The sequence below is a fragment of the Agelaius tricolor genome, unplaced genomic scaffold, assembly GCF_023055355.1.
Source record: "Agelaius tricolor isolate 1412-34295 unplaced genomic scaffold, bAgeTri1.0.p SCAF_2, whole genome shotgun sequence".
NCBI lineage: Eukaryota > Metazoa > Chordata > Aves > Passeriformes > Icteridae > Agelaius > Agelaius tricolor.
This window is the reverse complement of record NW_027269262.1, coordinates 94,931,380-94,959,081: the sequence shown is the minus strand read 5'-3', so window position 1 is coordinate 94,959,081 and position 27,702 is coordinate 94,931,380. Positions and strand designations below refer to the sequence as shown.

General features: G+C 46.1%; 1 protein-coding gene across 3 annotated transcripts in view; it reads left to right on the top strand.

Annotated features, from left to right (window-relative positions):
• The window catches only part of ZC3H3 (zinc finger CCCH-type containing 3), a 127,309-nt gene that overhangs the window by 66,234 nt on the left and 33,373 nt on the right, over window positions 1-27,702 (top strand). For all 3 annotated transcript variants that reach the window (XM_071421932.1, XM_071421931.1, XM_071421933.1), the window contains exon 5: window positions 18,406-18,599. In XM_071421932.1, the coding sequence (XP_071278033.1) occupies window positions 18,406-18,599 (194 nt within the window). The remainder of the gene's footprint in view (window positions 1-18,405; window positions 18,600-27,702) is intronic.

Genomic DNA, 27,702 nt, shown 5'->3' with positions numbered 1-27,702 from the left:
GATCTCGGGGGCCAAGATGTTCTTCATGTTATTCTTTGTGCAGCACTTAACCCGTGGTGGATTTCCCCCAAAATAACTAATGATGTGACCAGAAAGAACCTGGATGAGGCTTCAGACTGGAAAAGGAAGAGCTAAAAACTGCACTGCTGTGGAGCCAACTTACATAATTAAATACTGGTTTAAATACCGCTTTTAGGCCAGGTTTAAGGGTGGTAGTAAACCAACTTTGCAATAATCAATAGTTTTTAGTCTGCCTGCATAATTCAAACTCATCAGCCCCTTTCCCTGCAGTGGTTCAGAGCTAATCTCACCAATTGGTTGCAGTAGGATGTCATGGTGAAGGTGACCTGGAATCCCTTTGTGTGAGTGGGTTTTTGTCAGCTAAATTCAAGGAATTTATCCTTTTTAATGCAAAACCTTCGTGTAATGTATTCATCAGGTTGCTGGCTCACCTATTGCTGGAGATGAATGTGTATTATTTTAATGCTAAGATTAATAAGGACTTTCTGAAGTCCTGCTTGAAGTATTCCCTGATGGTATTTGAGGACTTAATTTGAGTGTAAAGCTGGGATAATTGTGTGGCATCGCAGCTCATGGAAAGCACTGGGAGTTGTGGAGCAGGGCAGAGCTTCCATGGGAGACTGGCACAAATTGGGTAAAGGCTTCCCCAGATCCCCTTGGAGTCCCTGTGTACACTTCAACCACTCTGGGATTTTTAATTGCTTTGAAAAATCATAGAATCATCAGATGATATGGGTTGGGAAGGACTTTCTTAGATCATCTCTTTCCAAGCCCCTACCATGGGCAGGGATTCCCTTCCACTATCCCAGGTTGCTTCCAGCCTCATCCAACCTGGCCTTGGACACTTCCAGGGATGGGGCAACCACTGCTTCTCTGGGCAACCTGTGCCAGGGCCCCACCACCCTGACAGCAAAGAATTTATTCTCAATATCCCATCTAACTCTGCCCTCTGGCAGTGGGAAGCCATTCCCTGTGTCCTGGCACTCCATCCCTGTCCCTCTTCTGTTCTCCTGGAGCCCCTTCAGGCACTGGAAGAGGCTCTAAGCTCTCCCTGAATCCTTCCCTTCCCCAGGCTTGACATTCCCAGCTCTCCCAGCCTGGGTCTAGAGCAGAGGGACTCCATCCCTTGGAACATTTCTGCAGCCTTCTGCAGCTGGAGGCAGCTCTGCAGGTGGGGCCTCACCTGAGTGGGGCAGAGGGGCAGAATTCTTCCCTCCCTTTCCAAACTGTGGGATGAGCCCAGGACATGGGGGAATTTCCAGGTTCCAGCACACATAGCCAAATACTGGGGTTTGTAGTATCATCCCATTCCCATCACTGCATTCTGGTGGTGTGGGTTGTCTCATATGCTAAGGAGCCACTTTGGGGTTCCCAAGGCAAAGCAGAAAGCTGGAGATTTTCCTGCATTGCCAAGCCAGGTGGTTGCTCCCATTGTGCCACCTAGGAGAATTTCTTCCCAATATTCCCTCTAACCCTGGCAGTGGGAAGCCATTCCCTGTGTCCTGTCACTCCATCCCTTGTCCAAAGTCCCTCTCCAGCTCTCTTGGAGCCCCTTCAAGCACTGGAAGGGCTCTGAGGTCTTCCTGGAGCCTTCTCTTCTTCAGGGACAATTCCTTTTATTGCGATGGAGATGCAGAGTCATTTGTCCTTGTTGACTGAGTATTTATGATGGGAGCTCTGGATGGCGTTTCCCTCAGATTGGATTTCTGCAGCTGGCAGCTGCTCCCGTCCTCCCCAAAGGTCCCTTTTCACCTGTCAGGACATACTGCAGCCTTTTACCTGTTTATTCTTGTCCTTTGATTTAATCCCTGGCCATTGGTGTGGCTGTAACACCGTGATCTTCAGAATTTTCATTCTGCCCTGTATGTATAGGTTGGATTTCTCCTACTCTTTTTTTTTTATTATTTTTTAAAATCCTGCTCAATATTCAAGGACTGTAAAAATGTTCCCCACTTATCATGAGCTGTTATCTCAACGACTCCTCACCATTATTAATAATCACTCTCAGTGTCGTGTATTGCTCTTCCTTATGGCTCCCGAGGCAAATCACGGATGCAGGGAAGGATTTTTAACGGTCAAGTCGCAGGCTGGGGAGGAGCAGAGCTCTTTTGCCTCTTTCTGAAAGCAGGACAACAGGTTTGGAGTAATTTCTGTGGTTCCTGGTGGCCACCTGCTGAAGGGGAACCTCCTGAATGTGGTCATGCTCTGTCCTCCTGCAGACGGTGACATCCATGGAGATGCTCCATGGGCATTTTGGTACCTTCCTGGCATAGGGATGTGCAAATGTGAGCTGGTGTCCAAGATGCATCCGAGGTGATGGAGCCTAGCCAGTCCCACCAAGATACTGGGGAACCCCAGAACCTCTCAAGCTTTGGTGTGAGATCTTCCCCCTTAAGGTATTTGAAAAACCATAGAAGAGTTTGGGTGGGAAGGGACTTTCAAGATCATTGAGTTCCACTCCCTGCCATGGGCAGGGACACCTCCCATTATCCCAGGTTGCTCCAAGCCCTGTCCAACCTGGCCTTGGACACTTCCAAGGATGGGGAAGCCACAGCTTCTTTGGGAATCCCATTTCAGGGCCTCACCACCTGCCCTGGGAACAATTCCTTCCCAATATCCCATCTAATCCTTCCCTCTGCCAGTTTAAAGCCATGATCTAGACCTGGTGGTTGGCAACTGGTTCTGGAGGGCCCTGCTTGAGCATTGGGTCAGACTTCCAGGGATTCCTTCCAGCCTCACACATTCTGTGATCTCTCCTGAAAACCTTTGGGCATTGCTGTTGTTGATCATTGCACATCCTGTCTTGGGACACTGGGACATCCAGAGGAATTTGAGATTTGTCCAGAGAAGCTTTGGCTGTCCCATCCCTGGAAGCGTCCAGGGTCAGTTTGGATGAGGCTGTGAGCAACAGCCTGGTCTAGTGGAAGGTATCCCTGTCCATGGCAGAGGGGTTGGAATGAGATGGTCTTTAAGGTCTCTTCCAACCCAAACCATTCCTGGATTTTATGATTTCACATCAAAAATTAACCCTGGGCAGGTGGTTTGACTCTCCTACAAACCTGGAGACAACTTGATCTTGCATGAACTCTGGGATACCTGGAGCTGCTGGTCAAAGAGCTCCCATTCCCACCTTCAGTCTGCCAGATAGATATTTCCAAACCCACTCTTGAATTCCCAATCCAAACCAGGCAGCTCCTCCTTCTGCCTGGTTTTCATTGCTGGGTGATGGCCTGAAAGCAATGACCCCCCCCCCCAAAACTTGACTGATGAGCACCATCCCACTGGGAAAGGCGACTTCCTTCTTTCCTTCTCCAAGTCAGTGGCGGATTTTATTTTTCCCCGTTGTTTTGGGGGTTGTTTTTGTTTTCTGTTTTCCCAGCTCGGCACGGCTCAGCGCTTCGGCCTTGCGAACTTGAACGCCCGGATTAATTTGTGGTTAGATCTCTGTTAAGATTGCATCCACTTCCCCAGTCAGCACTTAATTGGCAGTCGCTTGATTTAACAGCGTGGGAGCCGGCTCCGGAAAAATGGCCTGGATAAATCACTGCCTGACGCCAGAAAATAGATATAATCTCAACATTAACTACATTAATAGTAGCAGGAGCCGAATTAAGAAAGCCATAAAGTAGAGGCAGGAGAGTATAAATTACGGCCATCTCGCTGTCTTCTTCTCCAGGCTCTGCTTTCCGTCCTCTCCCTGCCGGTGGGATGGGGTCGGTGCCGGTCTTGGGTCCAGTTGGGTTGCATTCAGCTCTACTGGGGACAGGGAGAAGAGCAATTCCCACAATTCACACCATTCCCAGCTCATGGGATAGCACCAGAGCGGGTCTAATCAGTTTTAGTGGCTTAGTTGATTACAGGGATCCAGAATGTTCAAGTCATGGATTTGATTTCTTCCCTCCGGAGTCCTGACCTGGGATATGGGGTCTTTTATGGCCCTCTTGTCACAGGAATTTATTTGGGGTTGGATAAGGGGAGAGAAGACGTTTCCTAATGATATGGATGGAAATCTATGCAGGCCATGTAGTGAGGTGGCCAACTCCCAGCGCCTGGAGAACCCTCAGCAGATTCCCCGCTTGTGGGTGTCCATGCTGTTCTTCCCAGGAAAAGCTTTGCCTTTATTTCCTGTCTGTGAAAACCAGGGAAATCAACTCAGGATAAATGCTGTGAGGGCATGTTTTTCCCCATGCTCTGGATAATGGTGAACTTCACAACTTCTCCTGCCCTTCAGGAGCCCAGGAAAAGTGTTCCTCCAGCTTTGGTGTGCCATGGGATGACAAAAACTTTCCCAGCTCTTCTAGCTGTTGCTTTATCCATTTGTGCTGGTGTTGACTGTTTATAAATTCAGAAGCTCATCTGGTTGGTTGTTCCTCTTTTCCCTTCAGTCAGGTGTTAGATCCAACTTTGGTTCAGAAAGTGACAGTTTAGGATTTGCTGTGGACATATTGGAGTAGAGTTGCTCCACATGGAGATATTTGGGAGTCCTGGGATGGAGGTGGAGGCTGAACAGCTTTGTGAGGACCAAACCCTCAGTGGGAACTGAGGTGCTGGTGGTACCTCCCTGCTGGTGAGAGGGGTTCCAGAGCACATAATGATGGCCTAGACCATCATAAAAATCCTTTTCCATCCACTTCTCCATGGAAAAATGAGAAGAGGGGAATGATAATGCCAAGGAAGTCACCTTGGAAGTTGCGACTCACCATCTGGAGGGTTGGGTCAGTACTATAAGCTGGAGGCAAGTTTTGGGTTCATTTAGGAAGGTTTCCCCATTTTTTTGGTTGTCCTGGAGATTTTTGGGAGTTTGGGGATTGCTCTGGCTCTGGTGTCAGCAGAGTGAGACAGCTCTGTATGAGTCTGGTGTGGGAAAGGCTAATTTGAATTTAATGACAGAGCAAGAATTAATTTGTTTGGTCTTTGGGCACATGTTGAACACAATATGCCAAATTTTGATGGAGCCATCAGAATCCTATAAAACCCAAACCTTACCCAAATTTTCCCCCACAATCCCTGATTAAAAGCATCTCTGGTCTGTTTGGAAGTGCAAATGCTGCCAGGGCTTTTATTTTATTTATTTTTTTAATTATTATTTTATTTCTTGATAAATTAATTTTCTTACTGATAAATTATTTTATTTATTTATATTTATTTTATAAACGTAACTTGTTGTCCATCTCAACGAGGCATCCACATTATAAAATCATGGAATAGTTTGGGTTGGCAGGGAATACCATCTCATTCCAAACCCCAGCCATGGTCAGGGACACTTTCCACTGTCCCAGGTTGCTCCAAGTCCCATCCCACCCACCCCAAACATTTCCAGGGATGGGGCTACCACAGATTCTCTGGGCATCCTGTGCAAGAGCCTCACCACGCTCACAAGGAAGGATTTCCTCCCAATATCCCATCTAATTCTGCCCTCTAGCAGCGGGAAGCCATTCTCTGTGTCCTGGCTTTCCGTTATTTGTCCCAAGTCCCTCTCCAGCTCTCTTGGAGCCCCTTCAGGCACTGGAAGTGGCTCTGAGGTGTCCCTGGAACCTTCCCTTCTCCAGGCTGGACATTCCCAGCTCTCCCAGCCTGGCTCCAGAGCAGGGGGGCTCCAGCCCTTGGAGCATCTCCATGGCCTCCTCTGGACTTGCTCCAGCAGCTCCACATCCTCCTGATGTTAGCCCCAGTGCTGGATGCAGAATTTCAGGTGGGATCTCACCTGAGCAGGGCAGAGGGGCAGAATTCCCTTTTTTTCTCAGGTTTATCCTGACCTTTTCAACTTTATTTCCAGCTTTTTGGTTCAGTTGCACCCCCCTTCACCACGTCCCGTTTTCTCCCCTGGAAATGGATTTTTAAAAGCGTCATCTTCCAGTGAATTTTCCTTTCCATCTTGTTGTTTATTAGGCTCTTAAAGGCAAAGCTTGTAATGCATCCATTGATCCAAATTCCAATTGAAGAGATGTGAGCACATAAAATGGTCTCGACCCTTTAATAATGGAGTGATATCCTTTGGAATGTAGGCGATGCAATTAGGACAAGGAACCAACCCCCTGCCCCTTGATGGGGGCCTTTGAATCATTTTTATCCTTTGAATATATTGTTCCATATATTCAGAGTCGGAGCTGAGTTCCTTTAAGTGTCTTCCTGGTGAGTATCTGATGGACTGGCGCTCTCAGAAGTGTTGGGCCTTTTTTTTTTTTTTATTCCTCCTTCTCTTGGAAGCAGATCCAAATTTTTATAGATCTGTGTTTATTAATTATGCATGTCTACATTTATAAAATATATATAATATGTATTTTATATGTGTATAGAAATTGCGTGGATGGGCCGAGTCCAGCGGTGTGAAGGTCAACAAAGCCAAGTGTTGGATCCAGCACTTGGATCACAACAATTTCATGGAATGCTCCAGTCTTGTGGATAAAGGGCTGGAGAGATGGAAATGGACTTGGAGGTGCTGGTGGCAGTGTCTAAACATGAGTCCAGGTGGGCAAGGAGGCCACTGGCACCTGGCTTGTAGTAGCCATGTTGTGTCCACAGACCCAGGGCAGTGTCCAACCCCCTGTTCTGGTAGTGCTGGGACACCTTCAGTCCTGGAGGGAATTTTGGGTCCCTCAGAAGGCAGACATGGAAGGGTTGGAATGTGTTCAGGAAAGGAAATGGAGGTGGGAAGAATCTGGGGCACCAAGGAGTGGCTGAGGGAGCTGGGAGGGCTCAGCCTGGAGAAAAGGAGGCTCAGGAGGGACCTTCTGGCTCTCCACAGCTCCCTGAGAAGAGGTGGATCCAGCTGGGAATGGGAATCTGCTCCCAGGGAACAACAGACAAGACCAGAGGAAATGGCCTCAAACTACACCAGGAGAGGTTCAGGTTGGACATCAAGAGGAATTTCTTCATGGAAAGGGTTGGAATATGCTGCCCAAGGAGGTGGTAGAGTCCTCCTCCCTGGAGTGTTCAAGGAATGCCCGGATGTGGCACTCAGTGCTCTGGTCTGGGTGACAAGTTTGGGACCAGTCACAGGTTAGACTGTGATCATGATCTTGGAGTTCATGATCTTCACGATCTTTTCCAATGTAAATGATTCCATGATTCCATATGTGTTATGTATACACTTATCCAGGTATAGACAGTGTTGACATTGAATATTTACTGGATCATGGAATTACAGGGATGCCGAGAATTCACACCAAGGAATCAGAGCTGACAACACTGCTCCAGTTGTTTTGTGGGTCAGCTTATAAATGGTAAGGAAACCACCAGACAGATATACAACCACCTGCTTAAAATTTGGAGAAATAAGTTTGAGTCAACATCAGAATTTCTTATTTACTCCTTAAGTTTAATATAATGTCAGGCAAACCAATTCTTTAAGGGGAAAAAAATAATTTTTTCACTGTTTTCTCTGCCTTTGTAGCTAAATTTAATTTAAATTTTAATTAATTAATCAAATTTAAATTTAGTTTTCAAAATGCATCACCCGTGCATGTATCCATCCTCAGTCCAAGCTGTGGGCATGGGGTTTTCCAGAGGCAGACAGTAGCTGGTGTTTTCCCAGCGGATAATTCCCTTTAGCACAGCGCCACTGAACTTCTTAACCTCTTCCATGCTGAGTTCCTGCTTTTCCATGGAATCCTGCTCTTTGTCCGAGATATTTGCTTTAATTAAAATGTATCAGCTGTTCTGGCTCTTCATAATATTATTGCTGTTTCCTGCGTGAGGAAAGGAGCATTTAAAGGGAAAATATCTTTGGAAAAAGCAATTATCCCAGGTATTTTTGGAAAGCAGGCAGAAGGGAAAGCCTCCAGTGGGATTTGGCTCCGTGTCTGAGTGATTATTGTGATAAATATTCAGAGTTGGAACCGTTTGGGTAGGGATACGGACGCAGCATTGGAATGATCCTCGGCAATTAGCCTTCCTGGGATATTCCAGTGCTTGGAGCACATCCAGAGCTCTGAAATGGGATTTACAGGGATGAGCAGAGGGAGGAATATCACTTCTGTGCCAGGACAGGGGAAGGTCTAGGAGCTGCTCTCGCTTTCCCTCTGGTTTTAGCCCATCACTGAGGGTGGTAGGACACTGTCTGGGAGGGATTAAGGATTAATCCACGTGGACACAGGTCCTGGAGCTTCCCAAAACGGAGCCACTGAATCCGGCAACACCTGCGTGGAGTGCCACGAGCTCCATTTCAGCTAATCAGAGTTAAACCCTAATGAACTTTGTCCAATCGCCTGAGCTAATGGGGGTAAAAGGAATCTAATTAACGGGACAATAGTTCCTGGTCTTCCCGGTGTAATCACTGATCCGCCGCCAGCATTAGAGCAGCGGGATGGAAAGCTGAGTATTAGGGACCGTCAGCATTTCCATTCTCAGGCTCAGCCTAAGCGGTTTAACGGGACCTTGGCAGGGGGGTTTGGGCTGAGACTTGACCTACCTTGAAAACAGCTTTATGTTGGGAAATTGTCTTCTCCAGAGGGGGCTTTTGTCTCATCTCCAGGGAGGTGCTCTCATAGCGCAAACTTTGCTGGAGAAGTTGGAATTGTTTCCGAGGATCCTCCTGTGGCTTGCTGTTGGTGGGATCAGGCCCAGGGCTGGAGGGAAATCCAAGGAGATGGTTTGGAGTTGGGCTGTCAGGGACTGGGGAGGACAAGAGGAAATGACCTGAAGTTGTGCCAAGGGAGGTTTAGATTGGATATCAGGGGGAATTTCTTCATGGAAAGGGCTGTCAAGCCCTGGAACAGGGCAGTGGTGGAGGAAGGAAGGCAGGATTAGGTGGGATACTGGGGAAGAGTTCATCCCTGTGAGTGTGGGGAGGCCCTGGCACAGACTTAAAGAATTGTTTGGGTTGGAAGGCATTTTGAAGGTCCCAACCCCCTGTCATGGTCAGAGACACCTTCCTCCATCCCAGGCTGCTCCATACCCTATCCTAACTGGCCTTGGACTCTTCCAGGAATGAGACAGCCACAGCTCCTCTGGACAACCTGTGCCAGGGCCTCCCCACCCTCAAAGCCAAGAATTCCATCCCAATATCCCATCTTTCCTTGCCCTCTGGCAGTGGGAAGCCATTCCCTGTCCCTCCATCCCTTGTCCCAAGTCCCTCTCCAGCTCTCTTGGAGTCTCTTTAGGCACCGGAAGAGGCTCTGAGGTCTTCCTAGGTACTTCTTTCCTCCAGGCTGGACATTCCCAGCTCTCCCAGGACAGTTCCATCCCTGCTCTCCTTACCTGGCCACACCAATCCTTCAGCACGGCTGGTCACAAGGCAAATTCTTTCCCTGTTTTTCGTGCTTGGCACATGGAGCTGGGTTTGTATCCAGGCTCTCCATCTCCCGCAGGAATGAATTGGGTTACAAACAATAGTAAGGATTTAGGAAACAGGGGCAGGGAAAAGAGCTCTCCTCTCCCACTGCTCTGAGCTCCTCGAGGTGTTTCTGGATCTTGTGTGTTTTTTGAGAGGTTTTGGCAGGATTTTAGGGCTTTCTCTGGCCTGAAGTGGGATCATGAGCCCTGCAGGAGCTGCCAGGTTCCATCTGGAGCTTTGGCTTTTCATGGACACAGTGGAGAGATGAAAGGGGATGGCAGCTTGGGGATGAATGGCTTTCAGAGGGAAATGGCAGTAAATCCAGTGGGAGGGAATAATGACATTTGAGGGAAGAGATGGCATCCAGAGAGACTGTTACAGGCTGGGCCAGTGCAAACCTTGGGAAGGCCAAGGCCAACATCCTGCAAGTAGATAGGACAATCCCAAGGACAGACCCAGGCTGGATGGGGAATGGATTGAGAGCAGCCCTGAGAAGGATTTGGGGGTGTTGGTGGATGAAAAACTGAATGTGTCTCATCCACGTGTGCTGGAACCCAAAAATTCCCTGTGTCCTGGGCTCATCCCACAGCAGGAGAGGAGGAATTGCTGCCCCTCCACCCTGCTCAGGTGAGATCCCACCTGCAGAGCTGCCTCAGCTCTGGAGTCTAAGAGCAAAGGGATGTGGGGCTGCTGGAGCAAATTCAAAGGAGGCCATGGAGATGCTCCAAGGGCTGGAGCCCCTCTGCTCTGGAGCCAGGCTGGGAGAGGTGGGAATGTCCAGCCTGGAGAAGGGAAGGTTCCAGGGAGTCCTCAGAGCCACTTCCAGTGCCTGAAGGGGCTCCAGGAGAGCTGGAAAGGGGTGTGGGACAAGGGATGGAATGCCAGGACACAGAGAATGGCTTCCCACTGCCAGAGGTCAAGGTTAGATGGAATATTAGGAAGAAATTCTTCCCTGTGAGAGTGGGGAGGAGTTGGAATGGAATTCCCAGAGAAGCTGTGGCTGTCCCATCCCTAGAAGTGTCCAAGGCCAGGTTGGGTGGGGCTTGAAGCAACCTGGGATAGAGGAAGGTGTCCTGCCCATGGGGTCAGGGGGGTGGACTGGATGATCTTGAAGGTCCCTTCCCACCCAAACCATCCCATGATTCTGTGGAATGCCCCCCCTCGGTTTAGTCCACAGTTGCCTGTAAATTTTGCAGCCCTTTGAGAAGCCACTACAAGGAGATCAGGCAGGATATTTTGTTCATACCTGGGTCTTTCCAAGCGGAGTTATTTGAAAAGTTATCCAGTCTACGTAAGGACTGGCAAGAGACTTCCTGCTATGGGATCTGGAAACTGGGGAAAACCATGCAAATCTCCTCCACAACACTTCATTGCAGGTGTAATGCCATGTTTCTATTTTTTTGGTTTTTTTTTTTGTGGAGGAATCTCTGTTCTCATTGGTTGATAACCATTAAATTTATTTGCAACTATTTTCCTTTCCAGGTCAGGGGGATTTATTGGGAAGGTACGTCTTTATTTAGGTAATTAGGGGCTTAATAGGTGCTCATTGAAATTCATAATTTTTCCCAGGTTTTGAAAATGCTAAATGAGATCTGGGCTGGATTATTATTTTTTTTTTCCTTGAGATTAACATTAAGCTGCATTTGAATGGAAATTCAGATTCAATTGAACCAAATTAAAATAGGGGTTTTTTTTAAGTGTTTGTTTCATAATTAGAACTAATTATTGAAAGGAGGGAATTGTTTATGGGTAAATTAATGCATTTTTGCCCATCACTGTGTATTTTAAACTAGTGGATCCTCTGTATTTATGGATGTATGTGGGGAAAAGACATATCCCTTTCTATTTTTAATTTCCAATCACTTTTCCAACCTCAAATATCATCAACAATGGACTGAATGATTTGAATTATCCCAATCAGGTTCTTCAAATAAATTAAATCTTAATGTAGAAAGTGTTTATTTGAGGTTTGACCTTTATTATTTTAAAGAGAAAACATCAATGTTGATAAAAATGCCATAAATCAAACATTTTAGTGGAATTACTTGCTTTTAGCTGTAGGTTTGGGGTCTTCAGGCATCTGATGGGTGAGGATAGAGATGGAGAAGCTTACAAGGGGCATCTTGGAGCATTCCTGGTGTGTTTGAGGAACACTTCTAGCCCTAAATCCTGTGTTGTTTGCTAAGGAATGATGAATGACTGAGGAAAATGCGATTTTTGGTTTTTTTTTTTTTTTCCCTCCTGAATGAGGATTTTCCATTGCCACTTTCCAGGCTTGTGGCAGACAAGCTCCCTCCTTCCTCACCTCTCTCCCTGTTGCTTTCCGTAACCATTGCCCCCGCGATGATCCGCTCTTTCCTCGGGATTCAAATGCCAGCATGCAAATGTGATTTCTGACTATGTAAGGATTACTTTAAAAAAAAAAATATATATATATATAAGCTAAGCCCAAAGAAGAAATCCAGTAGTAAAAGAAAACCATTCTTTAAGAGCCACTTGTATTGCCGCCAGTGCCAGGAAATCCTCTCCGTTTCAGCCGGCTGGAAACGCCGCTGGGGTGTTCCTGCTCTGCTGGTGGGGTTGTGTTTGACTTAGAGACATCAAATACTCTAAAAATGTTACATTTCAAGTGTAGGGAAATTTTGGTGGGAGTTTGGGTGGGGTTTTTGGATCACATGGTCTTGTGTTGATGAGGGGTGGGGGTGTTAAATCTGAGCAGGCTGGAGCGACTCATCCTTGTTTTTAACCTTCATTTTCCATGTTGGCTTGGAAATCTCCCAGTTTTTTTTCTTTTCTTTTTTATTTAGATTACTATATAAAATAATAATCTTAAATATAGATTATTTGAAGAGGGAATGTATTTTCCCTCTTACTAGCTCCTTGCTGAAGTTTTGGTCGTTTTACTCCATTCTGAACAGGTTTGGAGCTCCATTCTGAGAAGGGAATGGAGCTGGGGATGGGTCTGGAGCACCAAGAGCTGCTGAGGGATGTGGGGAAGCTCAGCCTGGAGAAAAGGAGACTCAGAAGGGGACCTTCTGGCTCTCAGCAACTCCCTGACAGGGTGGTGGATCCAGGTGGGGTTCAGGATGTATTCCCAGGGAACAAGAGACAAGAAAAGAGGAAACAGCCTCAGGTTGTGCCACGAGAGGTTTAGTTTGGATATTGGGAAGCTTTTTTCATGGAAAGGTTGGGCAGGCTGCCCAAAGCAGTGGTGGAATCCCCATCCCGGTAGTTTGGAATGTGGCTTAGTGGTGGCCTTGGCTGTGCTGGGGGAATGGTTGGGCTGGATGATCTTTGAAAATTTTTCCCACCTAAATGCCTCCGGAATTCTCTGAAGGACACAGCTGGGTGGTGCTTAATCATGGGAAATCAGACTTGGTCAACACAAGCACGTACTAAGCAACAGCATGAAATGTTCTGAGTGAGGCAAAGTTGCTGCTGCTTCAAGAGATGCACTGGAAAAGCCTGAACCTCATCCTACAGAAACATGGAATGTTTTAGGTTGGAAGGGACCTTAGAGATCATCTTGTCCAAACCCCTGCCATGGACAGGGACACCTTCCACTAGCCCAGGTTGCTCCAAGCCCCATCCAACCTGGCATTAAGAGTTCTATCAGCCTGGAACCTCCCTTTGTAACATTTTTAGCATCGGGCTCTGATTTTCCCGTAGTTGACGTTGAACCTGCACCAGCTACGCTGCCGTTTTTAAACATTTTTATATCGTTCCTCCACCCCCTCTTCATTAAAAATTTTTCTTCCGCTGTCCACCCTGGGGGTGGGGGAAAGACAACCCTCAACCTTGTGTAGTCAAGGTTATGGCGATAAATTCCAGAGCATTGTCACTTCTATTCGGAGTAAATTGGCCGGCCGCTCTTGGGCTGAAGGGGAGATAATTTGCTGTAGTATTTCAAATGGATTAGAAATGGATTTGAAGGGAAAGTTCATGCCTCCCATTACAAAGGCTAGAAAGAAGACTATCTTAAGGCACTGTTCACACTCTAGCCTTCATTATCCACGCTTAATACCTTTCCTATTTTCCAGCGTTAATGAAATTTCCTGCCAGAGCGGGGCCTTGTGGACGGACGGGAGGACTCTTTAGATCCGCGGGATGCGCAGCAGAAAGGGAATTACAAGGCCCTCGTGTCGAGGGGCCCAGTGTATTCTTCAGATCCTTGGCCCAGCTATTATCTCGTTAATTTTATCCTCTTTTGTCAATACAGTTCATTTCCAAAGGCCGTCCTTTCCATTAGGGTAACAATTCCACGGAGAGCTGGGATCCCGCCGCCGATGAAAAGCGGTGGGCGTTCGGCTCCGTGCCCTCGCCGGTGGCTTTTCCCTGCCACCACCAGCTTGGATGTCACTAAGAGGGAGGGGGACACACACAGTGGTGGCTGTGTTGGGGCCACACAAGCACTTGGGAGCAACAACTTGGATTCAGAGGGAAATAAAGGGTTCCTGTAGGTGAAGTTTAAGGGAAGTTTGGGAAGTTGAGTTCCCTCCCCGCTCTTCTGTGTGGACGCAGTTTTTCCATATAAAGCATAACTTGCCTTAAATTTTAAACCTCTTAATCTCCTATAATATAATAAATGTCCTGCCTAATATAATAAATAATAAATACAGTAAATATTCTAATAAGTATTACTTTATATATATATAAAAGAATGAGGAGACATCACTGCTTGGACATTTGCACTGCCCACAAGTTGGAAATGGAGGTAGCCAAGCCTCCAGTGAGTTCAAACTGAGCTCCTGGTTGGGACTCCCTATCCCTGGAAGTGTTCAAGGTTGAATGGGGCTTGGAGTGACCTGTTCTACTGGAAGGTGGCCCTGCCCATGGAGGGGGATTGGAACTTGGTTTCCAGCTGATTTTGAAGATGCCTTTCAACCCAAAGAATTCTGTGATGATTCCATGGCTTCAGTTTGGTGACCCTTGGGGCTTCGGCAGCCTGAGCAGATGTTCTGCAGAAGCTTTGCTTGAAGACCACCCAGAGGTCACTTGTCTCCTCAAAAATACAACAACTTTAAATTAGAGGAGGTTCAGCCCCACTCCCTTTGGGGAATGAGATGAGTTTTGATGTTGTTCATCAAAATCCTTGAAAAAAATCATAGATTTGTGGAATGGATTGGAAGGAACCTTAACAATCATCCTGTTCCAACTCCCTGCCTCAGTGGGGATGTTCGGATGCTGCGTCTGCATTTGGAGGCTCCCTCAGTTTGGAGCTTGGCCATCCCTAGGGAATTCTAAAGATGAGAGAGGTGTGTGACCACTTTGGTGATCTGAGAGCAGGAAGGCAGGAAAATAAATATCCTGAGGATTTGAGGGATTCAACCAACTGGGTGTTAAAATGGCTTAAACCAGTGAGTCAGGCCTAGGGGGTGTGAGCAGCCCCTGGGGCTGTGCAGTGTTTGGGTGGGTTGAATTTTATTGACATTGCAGCCAAAAAAGATTTAATTTAATGTATTAGCTCATATATGTGTGTCTATGTGATAATATAATGTATTAGGGCATACATGTAAATTTATATTCAATAGATATTGAATGTATCTCTAAAGATATAGAATATTTTTATCTATATGAATATATCTACATATAATATATAGATATAATTATATAGATACAATATCTATTTAAATACATATATCTATTTAAATATGTTTATCCTTTATGTATATATATGTCTGCATGTAGTTTGTATATATCTACAGTGTATCTATAGATCTATAGATCTGTATATCTGTGTATCCATGCCCTGATTGCTTCCACAGCTGTGCCACATCCCAACCTTTCCCTACAAACCATAGTGTGGAATGTTGGATGAAACCCTGACTTCTTCCCTCCTCTCTACTAGAGTTAAGAAAAATATGAAATGTATAATATATAGAAAACAATATCTATATATTATATGTATTACCTATGTATTAGTGAATATATGTAATTCAACATATATTCTATATATTCAATAATATATGAATAATATAAAGTGCTAAGAATAAAAACAGTATCTGGGCCTCATATAAATTATCTCTAAGTATTAATAAATATATATATTGAACATATCTAGATGTCATTGAATATATATAATTCAATATATGCATTCAGTGCATATATTCAATAGTATCTAGAGATAATTGATGGATATAGGAGGCCCAGAGAATACAGGTGATAATATATAGATTTGTGTATGAAAGTATCAATATTTGTTATTCTATATAATATATAGATCTTGTATTTCAATACATACACTCAGGGTATATATATTCAATTTTGCGTGTATCTATATGGAAATAGATGTGTGTGGATATCTCTATGTATTACCCAGAGATAACATACAGGGAATATATATGGAATTACAGAAGTCCTTAAAGGGACTGATTCAACTGGGAAAAAGGAGCCCCAAATCCACTGGCACTACAGCCCCTGTGAATGGAGGAATGGAGCATCCTGGGATCCCCCCAGGGATGTGTCTCTGTGGAGGAAGAGGAGATGGATGGAGCTGGGATGGGTCTTGTCACAATCATGGTGGTGTTTTGCAATACCTTCGTTAGAATCCCAGAATGACTTGGGTTGGAAGTTTAAAGCTCATCCAGCAGGGACACCGTGACACCTTCCAGTATCCCACGTTGCTCCAAGCCCCATCCAACTTGTCCTTGGACACTTCTAGGGATGGAGCAGCTGCAGCTTCTCTGGGAATTCCATTCCAGCACCTCACCACCCTCCCTGGGAAGAATTCTTTCCCAGTATCTTACCTAATTCTGCCCTCTGGCAGTGGGAAGCCAATTCCCTGTGTCCTGTCACTCCATCCCTTTTCCACAGTCTCTCTCCAGCTCTCCTGGAGTCCTTTTAGGTACGGACAGGTCTCCCTGGATCCTTCCCTTCTCCAGGTTGAACACCCCCAGCTCTCCCAGCCTGGCTCCAGAGCAGAGGGGCTCCAGCCCTCGGAGCATCTCCATGGCTTCCTCTGGATCTGCTCCAGCAGATCCACATCCTTATACTGCTGGGACCCCAGAGCTGGACACAGAACTCCAGATGGAATCTCAGAAAAGCAGAGTAGAGGGTGAGAATCATCTCTGTCACCCTCCCGGCTGTTTGATATTTGATATTATTTTTATTGCCCCTGCTACGGCCACATGGCCGTTCTTCAGGTCCTGCAGCCACTGCTGGATATCCTTGGCCTTGCTAGAGTTTTCTGGGATGTGCTGGGTGATCCACGAGTGACCCAAGTGTCCCTCATGCCATCACCCCCTTCACCCAACAACACCACCACCGTGACTCCTTTGCAAGTCAGTAAGATGTGATGCTCCTCTCTGGAGCAGTGCCATGAGGAGGAAACCCTGGGGGAACTAAAATGAGGAATTTATCCAATTCCCATCCCCTTCCACAAAAACTAGGCAGCAAATTTTCCGAGCTCGGTAGCCAGTGGCAACAGCCCTCCGGAATGAATAGGCTGTCACGCTCAGCATTAGGAAATGTAACTATTCCATTTTCCAGCTCTCTTTTTCTTTGGAGCACATGTTCATTTAAAGGAAATGCTCATCGGGGTTTGCATTCCGCTGATAGGATAGCGGGATCTTAATTTACGGATATTCTCCGGTAATGCGCGGTTTATATACGTTCTGCTAATAGCATTATGAGCATAGTTTGGGCTAATACAAAATTAGAGCTCTAATTTGCATAAACAAATTACTGTTTGGATTAGCGCTAAATGAGGAAGGCGACTGATATTGGAGGAGATTTGATTTGGCTGCAGTGGCTCTGTTTGGATAATGGAGGATGGATAGGAATGAGCTGGGAGGCTGCGTTGCAGATTGGGAGGGGTGGGATGATGCAGGAGGTATCAGGTCATGGAGTGGACAAGATTTTGGGTGACAGAGGAGCCTCTCTGAGACATGTGGCAAGGTGGGGGTTGGCCTCTTTTCCCTGTCAACCAGCAACAGGATGAGAGGAAATGGCCCCAAGCTGTGCCAGGGGAGGTTCAGGTTGGGCATCAGAAGGAATTTTTTCATGGAAAGGGTTGTTAAACATTGGGATGAGCTGTCCAGCGAGGTGGAATGGAGTCCCCATCCCTGGAGGTGCTCAAGGAATTCCTGGATGTGGCACTCAGTGCTCTGGTCTAATTGACAAAGTGGTGATCGGTCGGTCACATGTTGGACTTCATGGCCTTGGAGGTCTTTTCAGACCTAAAAGATTTGGGGATTCTCTGACATTTATCCCTCAGGTGTCACTTCAGAACTTACTGGGGCCTTCAGAATAACGTTATGGGCAACAGTAACTGGATTGTGATTCCTGATCCGTTTCCATCCCACTGACTCAATACTGGGTTTGTGAATTTAGGGAGAGTTGAGGAGGTGGGAACAGGTCCCCAGCCCCACCCACTAGACCCTGCTGAGGTCCAGCATCAGCTCCAGGTGACTGGTGGGGGATAGAAATGCTCTTGGGTGATTTATCCCATGCATGGATTGAGGAAAATCCTTCCAAGAGCCAAATTTGGGGTCAGAATATAAATATTAAAGTTGTGGTATCTGATTCATAACAGGAATAATGATAGCAAAGATACAGACTCATGGAATGTTTCGGTTGGAAAGGACCATAAATACCATATAGTTCCAAATCCCTGCCATGGACAGGGATGCCACCCACTGGATCAGGTTGCTCAGAGTCCCAACCCACCTGGCTTTGATGTACTTCCAGGGATGTCAAAGTTTGTAGAGCTCCATAAAACTTGGCTAAGCTCAGTGAAGGTCTCATCTTGCTGATTCTCTCATGGGATTGCATCCACATTTCCTTGTTTCTTCTGGGAATAGAGGTGCAAGCAAGCGTGGGAGAAGTTGGGGGAGAGTCCCTGAAGGTAATTTTTTTGGTATTAGTCATGAGGAATCAGAGCTTTTCCTCTGTCAACAGGAAGAACATCCCTGCTTCTTCCATACATCTCCTTAATTCTAGTGGGAACTGTCCCTGCTCTTGGGAATGGGGTTGAAATGAGATGATCTTGAAGGTCCCTTTGAACCCAAACCGTTCCATGACTCTCTGATCCCATGGTTCACTCATGAAGTAACACCTCTTTGTGACATGATCCCAAATTTGGGCTGACCTTGAATTTATTTTTCCTGCAGATCCCCATTGTTAAACCAGATCCGACCCTCACTCCAAGGTGACAAATCCCAGCTCGCCCAGCAGCGCTGGAGGAACAAAGGCTTCCGCTGCATCGGCGGCGTCATGTACCAGGTGTCAGCCAACAAACTCTCCAAAACTTCCAGCAGCCCTGTCCGGGCCAGGGACCTGGGCACCAAAACTCCCATCAGAGCAGGTGAGCAGGAATTTGTCCCAGTTCATGTCCAAAATCCATTGAGTTCGGTTTTTCGTTGTTTATTCCAAGCCTGTGGGTTGTGACTCATCCTCTGGCCTCATAGAATTCCAGATGTGAAGGTGGTGGACATCCCATGGTGGCAAGTGCTGTTCTTGCTTTATAGTAGCTCTGAAGGGGAAATTAAAAGTTTAGGAGAATTGGAGAAATTAAAAGTTTAGGAGAATTGAGGTTTTCTTAAGTCAGACTTAATTCAAGCTTGTGGAGATGCGCCGTTAAACTTGGTTTAACAGGCAAAGTCTTGGATAACTTCAAACAGCACCACAAGGTTGAATGTGCTTGAGATGCTCATCAAATTACGTTCAATATGGACCTAAAAATTTGGGAGGATCATTCTGCAAATAACTGTGGAATGATGCCCCATTTTGATGAATTCCCAGCTTTACATCGTGGCTTTGATTAAATCTGTGCTTCAGTTCCTCCTGTGTTTGACGTCTCAAGTGTGACTCTTAAAAAAAAGCAGATTTTAACTGTGTTTAAAGTATTTTTAAAACGTCTTGGTCTCAAATTAGGGAGCAAATATTTTTGCTCCCTAACTGGTTTTTCGAGAATTTTTGGGAATAGTTAAACTGGAGAAGGTGGATCAGAGTTTGGAGACTCATAAAAAGTAGCCATAAAACAGCTCAGAGGTTTGTAGGAAAAAATTTTGGATTTTTTCCAAGAGCTTTGCTACTGGTACTGGATCAGGATAATTGGCTGCACAAAACCAGCTCGAGGGTGGTTCTGCCTTAAGCACCATCTCTGGACATTGAAGATGTCACTAAAGACAGAAAATATCCTGCAGGAATGGAAGAAAAGGGGTGAAACCCCAGGACATGGACAGGGATGTTGTTGGATGGAGCAGGGGATGTATTTCAGGACAGAGTTGGATCACTAGGAAGAGTCCTGGGGAAAAGTGATGGCTGGAAGGACTGGAAAAGTGGAAGATCTGGAGCTGCCAGGCTAAGGAAGGATATCTCTCCATGGCCAGGTGGAGCAGCCAAAAACCAAAGGGCGTAAATTGGTGGGAGAGCTTTCCAAGGACAAGGATGATGAAATGCTGGACTCATTTGGCTCTAAAATCACCATTATTTTAAAGATTTTTTTTTTAAGAACAGGCCTAATGACCTTCTTCTTGGGGAGGACATGGTGGAAAAGGTCCTGCCTCCCAGCAAGAAGGTGAATTTTTTTATTTATCCAAGTGCAAGGAAGTCTCTAAATTTGTCTGGAAATAGACAAATGAGCAAAGTCTCATTTGGGCAACTCAGCAAAGGCTGATAGATTCGGCCTGTCCATGAATATCCATCACTGGATTGGGACCAAGCAGAGAAACACCAACTTAGAGGCAAATTTCTGGAAGAGGGATGAAGGCAAAGGTATCATGGGAGGATTTCTGCTGATTCGGGCCTTGGAATTGCTTGTGGGGGGTACCTGAGGGGATTTGGGGTGACAGGGCATGGAAGAGATGTGATTCCCGTGTTTTTCCTTTCTCACTGAAACCACGTCTTCTAGTGAGGTCTTATTCAGAGAACTGGGTTTAATTAGTCCCACTTAGGAGGGATATCTGTTCCAGGGTTATTCCCTCATAAATACAGTCCCATCTAATTATTGTTTTGAAGGTGTTCCTTATTTTGCTGTTGCCCCTTTCCCCCTTCCACATAGGAAGTTGGCTTTGTAACCACAAAACCTGAGGAGCTGCTGTGAATCAGTATTTTCATGTCATCTTTCATCTCTCCCCACAATTCATCCTCCTTCCCAAGGATGGATTCCACAGATTCCTCTTGCCTTAGGATAACTGGGCCTGGCAGGGCGGAAGATTTGTGTGTTCTCATCGGCTGCGAACGTTTGCTCAACGTTCTGTGTTTTCAACACTTGACAAAGTTTATTTAAAAGATGGAAAAAAACGGCTTTTCCTTTCCCTTTCAGTGCCAGGCACCGTGTGTTTGGAATAGGGGAGAGATGGGAAATGCTCCTGACAGTTTAATAGCTTGGAGTTTACTTCCAGTGGGTTATAATTCTGCTCTTTCCCCGGATTTATAGGGTTGGGGATTTTTATCTCTACTGTACAAAATCTGATGCCAGGCACTGGGGCCGATCCATCCACACCATCGTAGCATTCCCAAGTGATTTATTGATGGATGCTGGTGGTGAGTTAGATTTGATCCTGGACTGCATTTCCTGCATCCTTGTGCTGTATTGGGATCAATCTTGAGGCTACCCGGAGCAATGGGAAGAGCAGTTTTCCATGGCTCTTCTGGAATCAGCTTTGTTGGTGCTGGAGAGGCGAGGAGGGTACATGGCTTGAGGACAAGGAAAGTGTCACTGCAGTACCAGAAAAAATTTTTGGAGGTGGTTTGAACATAAAAAATCTCCCTGGAGCAATCACAGCATCACCACAGCCTGTGCAGCTGCTGAGAACTTTGCTCTCATCCCATATGTGGCTCTGCTCCCAAAGGATTTCTGCACCTTCCACACTTGTGTCTGGAAAACTGCAATTAAAATATAGAAGTAAGAAGACATTTTTTTTTTGTCTTTCCAGCTGGATAGGGATCTTGCATGTGGCTTAATTCATTGCTCAAGCAAGGATGGAGAAGAAAACCCAGAGCTTAAACACTCTCTGCTCATCCCTGGGCAAGACAAAAATGTGGAATCACACATGGAAAGGCTCTTTCCCTTTGGGATAACTGGTATTTCAGCACCCATGTATTTTTTCACTTTGCAGAAGTCTTGGAAAATCATCAGTGGGATGTTGTGGAAAGCATTGGCTACTTGACAATTAATTAAACAACCAGAATAATTAGGTTTCTCCTCTCACAAGGAACTTTTCCTTCATTTCTTTCTCCAGCTGCTAAGGCATTTTCCAGACTCTTGAGGAATTTCCATGAAATCAGGGAGAGAAGCAAAAGGTCCTGGGCGATGTAGTGTTTCACAAAGAAATACAGAAGGGGAAATACAAGATTGAAAGTAGCAGAAAGCAAATTAAGGTTTGACATTGTCCGGAAACCAGCCCTGACCCCAATCTCTGCACGAGCCGCCGCTGCTGCTGAGAGAGGAATTGCACTCTGTGAGCTGGGGCTGACTCCAGCAGGGTTTTCCAGGAGTCCAGGCTATTTTTCTATGGGCAAATCATCACCTGCATGATTTCTTCATGCTGAGGTTTTAGCTCTTGTTTGGAGAAAGGCTGTTGGCTTTGGGGACTCCAGAGGTGACAGCCGGACCCTTAAACAACGTGATTTTATTTATTGGGAGTTTCAAATTGTCTCCATGACCATAGATTCCAGAGCCTCAGAGATAACCAGGAGTTTGAGCTCCCAAAGGTGGAGGCTTAAGAGGAGTTTCAAGTCCTCTCAAGCTGAGGCGTCTCCCACACATTGTGTTGGTGGCTCTGATCCCAGAGAAACAAATTATTAATTAAAACGTGGCTGAGTTCAGCCTTCCAGAACTGGGAGGGACTTTCCCTGCATCTGGATGCACTTCCTATCTCCATCCTGCTGTGTAGCATCCCCTCCTACCTCAGTTTCCCCTCTCTGCTGCAAAGGTAATCAGCTGCGGAGATGGAAGGTCATGGAATCATGGAATAGTTTGGGTTGGAAAGGAGCTTAAAGAATCTCATTCCAACCCCCTGCCATGGGCAGGGACACCTTCCACTATCCCAGGTTGATCCAAGCCCCACCCAATCTTGCCTTGGACACTTCCAGGGATAAGACTACCACAGCTTCTCTGGGTAACATGTGCCAGTGCCTCCCCACCCTCACAGGGAAGGATTTCTTCACAGTATCCCATCTATCCCTGCCCTCTGGCAGTGGGAAGCCATTCCCTGTGTCCTGTCACTCCATCCCTTGTCCCAAGTCCCTCTCCAGCTCTCCTGGAGCCCCTTCAGGCACTGGAAGGGGCTCTCAGTTCTCCCCAGAGCCTTCTCTGCTCCAAGCTGGACATTCCTCACTCTCCCAGCCTGGCTCCATCCCTTGTAGCATCTCTGGACTCCCTCCTCCACTGCATCAGGCTGGGGACAGGTGACGGATGCTCCTGAACACAATTTGGGCTGCAGTGGGAGAACTCCACACTCCACAGAGCTGGAAGAAAGTGCTCTCTGGCCTCCCTGTTTATCAACTAATTTTGGAAGTGCTGAATGTCATGGAATCATGCTTCCAACTTTTTCAGGGATGATGAAATGCTCAGCGCTGCCGTTGGCCCAGTGCTTGTGAGAATGCTCCTTCCACTGAGCCACTCTTTTTTACAGAAGGAAAAGAGGGATTCTGGACTGGAATGTTTCCACCATCCATCACCTGTCTCTGCTTTTAATTTTAAGAGGAATTAGGGAGGATTTGTTCCGCTGTGCCAGGCTTTGTCTTTTCCCCATGTCCATGGTAACATCCCAAACTTCTTGTTTGTTCATCATGACCCTGTCTTCTGTCTTCAACGCATGTTGAGTGTGTTGGGATCATACTGGAGGGATAAGGAAGACTTTGGTGGAGGAGAGACCAGCCCAATGCACCGAGGTGTGAGAGCAGGGAAATTTGGAATGTTGCTGTCCTCAGGTTTCCACTGGTTTTGGTGTTGCTGGTGCCAGGATCCCTTTGTGCTCATTCCCTTGGAGGTGAATTCCTTGGGTTTGGGATTGCTCAGTCTGTTGCCTCTTTTTGAGCTCAATTCCTTGGCTTCTCCAGGATCAGTCCCTTGTTTTGGGATTGCTTAATCCCTCGGACACTTCAATCTCAATCTCTTGGTTTTGGGATTGCTCTGTCCCTTACCCATCTTGAATTAAATCCCTTGTCCTCTTTGGAAGTCATTCCCTTGGTTTTGGGATTGCTCAGTCCCTTACCTCTTCTGATCTCAGTTCCCTGGCTCTCTCAATCTCAGTGCTTTTTCTTTGGGATTATGGGATCCCTTGGTCCCTTTTGATCTCAGTCCCATTGCTCCTTTTTTACTCAGTCCTTTGCCTTTGGGATTCCTCAATTCTTTCCTCTTTTCAGATTAGTTCTTTCTCTCTGGGGTTGCTCAATGCCTTGGCCACTTTTGAGCTCAGTTTCATGGTCCCTTCAATCTCAAGGCTTTTTCTTTGGGATTGGGGAATCCTTTAAATCTCAATCCATTCAATCTCAATCCCATGGTTTTGGGATTTTTCAATCCCTTACCCATTTTGAGCTCAATTCCTTTGCACCTTCATTCTCAAAGCTTTCCTTTGGGATTAAGGGATCCCTTGGCCCCTTCAATCTCAATCCCTTGTTTGTGGAATTGTTCGGTGTCTTTGAGCTCAGTCCCTTAATTTCTTTAAACTCAATCCCTTGTTTTTGGGATTCCTCAATCCCTTACCCTTTTTCACATCAGCTCCATGGCCCCCTCAGTCTCCGTGCCTTGTCTTTGGGATTGTGGGATCCCTTGGCCCCTTTGATCTCAATCCCTTGATTTTGGGATTGTTCAATCCCTCACCCCCTTTGAGCTCAATCTCTTGGCCCCTTTTGAGCTCTATCCCTTGGTTTTGGGATTGTTCAATCCCTTTGACATCTTCACTCTCAATCCCTTGATTTTGGGATTGTTCAATCCTTTTATCCCTCTGGAGCTCAATCCTTTGGCCCCTTCAATCTCACTGCCTTGGCTTTGGGGTTGCTCAATCCCTTTCACTTTATGAGCTCAATTCCTCAACTCTGGAATTGCAGGGATCAGATCCTGCTCCTGGCCCACATCTGCTCAGACAACATCCAACCCAGGGCTGCTTCAATAATTGAAGCCGATTCATTAATTGAAGTTGCTTTGTTAATAAAACACTTGTGACCATCTGACTCAGGGACATTCATAGGATGTGGGGACAGTCAGGCAGGAAAACAGGAAAATCTCTGATTGTTTAGAGGCAGCTCATCCCTTCCTTTTCTGTTGTCTTCTCTGGAATGAGGACTTGTGCTGTCCAGTGAAGGAAATAAATGACCCCCAGCAGCTGCGAGTGCTGATCCTCGAAATCCGCGGAACCCACTTAAATGAATAATAATTAAAGAAATAAATTTCCCCAAGTGCAGCCTCAAAACTTTCGGTTCAGCAATAAAGCCAAGGAGAGACTCGGAAAATGAATCGCTCGGCTCTTTCCGAAGGAGGCTGTGGTGGGAGAGGTGGGATGATAATGGAAACTATTAAAGGAGCCAGTGTGGTTTAAGGAAGCCTTTTCCAGGTCGTGTGGGAACAGGCTGAGGAGAGGTTGTGCGGTGATGCTGACACCTGAGGGATAAAAGGATTGAGCAATCCCAAAATCATGGAATTAAGGGGGAAGGAGCCAAGGGATTGAGGAATCCCAAAACTAAGGGATTGAGCTCAAAAGGGACTAAGGATATAAGAAACTGAGTAATCCCAAAGAAAAGGCACTGAGATTCAAGGGGCCATGGAATTGAGCTCAAAAGGGATAAGAGATTGAGGAATCCCAAACCCAAGGAATTGTACTCAATGAGCCAAAGGACTGAGCTCAAAAGGGATAAGGGACTGAACAATTCAAAACCATGGGATTGGTGAGCAAAAAATGGGATGACCCTGCTGTGCTCATCCCCAATTTGGAGCACTGGCCATCAGAGCTGACCACCTGCCTGTCGTTGCTTGGGCAAACCCCTGGTTGGTTCCCTCTGTGTGTAAGATTTCCATAAATTTTCCTTTACTTGGGATGGTGGAAGTACATGGGAAGCAATGGGCTTGAGACTCAACACTCATCATTCTAACAATGTTCCCACCCATGCCTTGGCCCTACCACACCCCAGCTCTGAATTTCTTCCTTTTTCTCTGCCTATTTCAGTTTTGTACTGATTTTTTTCCCTCTGTGGGGAAGATTTCCACAAATTATCCTTGATTTGGGATTGTGGAAGTAGATGGGACGCAATGGGCTTAATACTCAATACTCATCATTCTAACAGTGTTCTCACCTTCTTACCCATCACCCCTTGGTCCCAGCTCACCCTAACTCTGGATTTCTCCCTTTTCTGGATTTCTCCTTTTTTTTTTTTTTCAGTTTTTTACAGCTTTTCCACCATTTAAAAAAAGTAAATTATTGGATAAGATGCTCCAACAGACTTTCCATGAGATGAGGTCCTGATCCTTGAGCTGCACCTCAGAGCAATAAAGTCCTTCCTAAATAATTAAGCAGGTGATAATTAACTGTGATATTTGCAGCCAATTTTTAACTCACAGGAATATTTGGAATATTGTTTTTGGGGTGTTTTTTGCATCCCAAGCTCCTGGGTGATGGGGAGCTGAGCAGGAGTGTTGGGTTGGATAGGAGCATCCTGATACCCATGTGGGAATGCTGGAAAGCACTGAGTGTTGCTCCTGAATGCAGTTCCTGGGCTGCTAAGGAAATCTCTGCCAACCTTTCCCTGGAGGAGAAGGACCTTGAGTCTTGAGCTGTGTTTTGGGGTTATGGAAAAAAAAACCACCCAGGATGCTGGAGATGGACCTGGATCTGCTTGAGCTGAGTTTTAGGATTAAGGATATGAAAAGGTCCTAATAAACCTATAGTTGGTGCAGGGGTGCAGCATCCAACCCGCTCGTTTTAAACATTTTTTTTCTTTGACAAGGATAAATTGTGCCTTTTCCCCCTTTTCCGTCAAAAGCTGGAATTCCAAACATCAAGCCAAACACTGCGGAAAACACCGCGGGACTGCTTGGCTGTGGATTCCTTCCTAGGAGCAGGGGAAAAAAAAAAAAGAAAAAAAAAAAAGGAGTTAGGCTGTAGCCCCCGCTATTAATCATAGCTGTAATCATGCATTTAATGAACATGACAGCTCCCGCTCCCTCCGGAGAGACGCGCCGAGTCTCCCGGCTGGATTGGGAACAACAATCACTTCTCACCGCGAGCCACCGGAGCCGCCAGCGTCGGGCTGGGATGATGCATTAAGAGGAACAGCCCTGTTTGCACGGGCTGTGGGTTTCCTTACGGATGATGCTCTTGCAAGTGACTGAATCATCAGGAAAGGGGGAGAGAAATTCACCTGTCCCTTCCACTGGGTGGAAAATATCCCGGCTGACTCCGCTGTGCTAGGTGTAATCACTTCAAAAGCCCTCAGTGTGCAGTTCTTGATGCTCTCTGTGGCAGCTTTTCTTACTTTCTTGTTTTTTTCCCCCCTCTCTGTTCTGTTCCCACTGCTTTGGAGCATACACATGGAAAGAATTTACCATGGCACCACTTTAAATTTCCATAGTGAAGGACTTGGGCAATGCCAAGGATGTGGGAGTCACTTTCCTGATCCGACAGCACTGCTGTGTCCCGATGTTCTCCCCGGCTGGGAAGTGATTGAGGAGAAAAACGGGACAGATCTGGTACTGGGATGTGCCCAGTGTTTTGTCTGGACCAAATGAGACTCCCAAAGTCAAGCCCTGGGGGCATCATTTCAGCTTTTTGTTTAATTTAGGCCAGACTGCAGCAAATTTTGGCTCCTGATGTTGGAATTTAACCCTTATCCCATTTTTCAGTGTCTTTTGATGTCCCAGTTTCACCCCAGTTTCAATAATACACTCTCCAATGCCAGGAATATTTATTCATTAATGTATTTATTAATACAAATCTCTTGTCGTGACCAGTTGGGAATTCCAAGTTGAAAACTACCCTAAAAATCCAAATTTAGGCTCCTTGGACCTCCTGAAAAGTCAGGAACATCCAATCCCCTCTCCTGCACCCCCTTCTTGTTACTTGTATGTACACAAAGCTTTTATTTTTATTTAAACTTTTTTTCCACGATGCAGCAGCTTCAAAAAATATCCTCATGACAGAGCCTGAGTTTTCTCTGTAAATCCCAATGGATGGGGAAATGTTTAATTACAGAGCTTTCTTGGCTTGGCTCCTCCTGGAGAAATATTTGGGCGATTTTCTAATAGTTTGGGGAGGATTTGCACATGGGATAAATAATTAGGGAATGGGAAAATGTGGATGGGGATTTTATTTGCCAGCTTCCAGGTGCTTTGCCAGACCTGGATGGATTTCACATGGATTTTGTCATGGATGGGACAAGCTCTTGGGTAGTTAAACTCCCTCTGGGATGCAAGTTAATTCCTGGAATGGGAGATGCACATCACGTTATTGCATGGCTTCTTGCTGGCA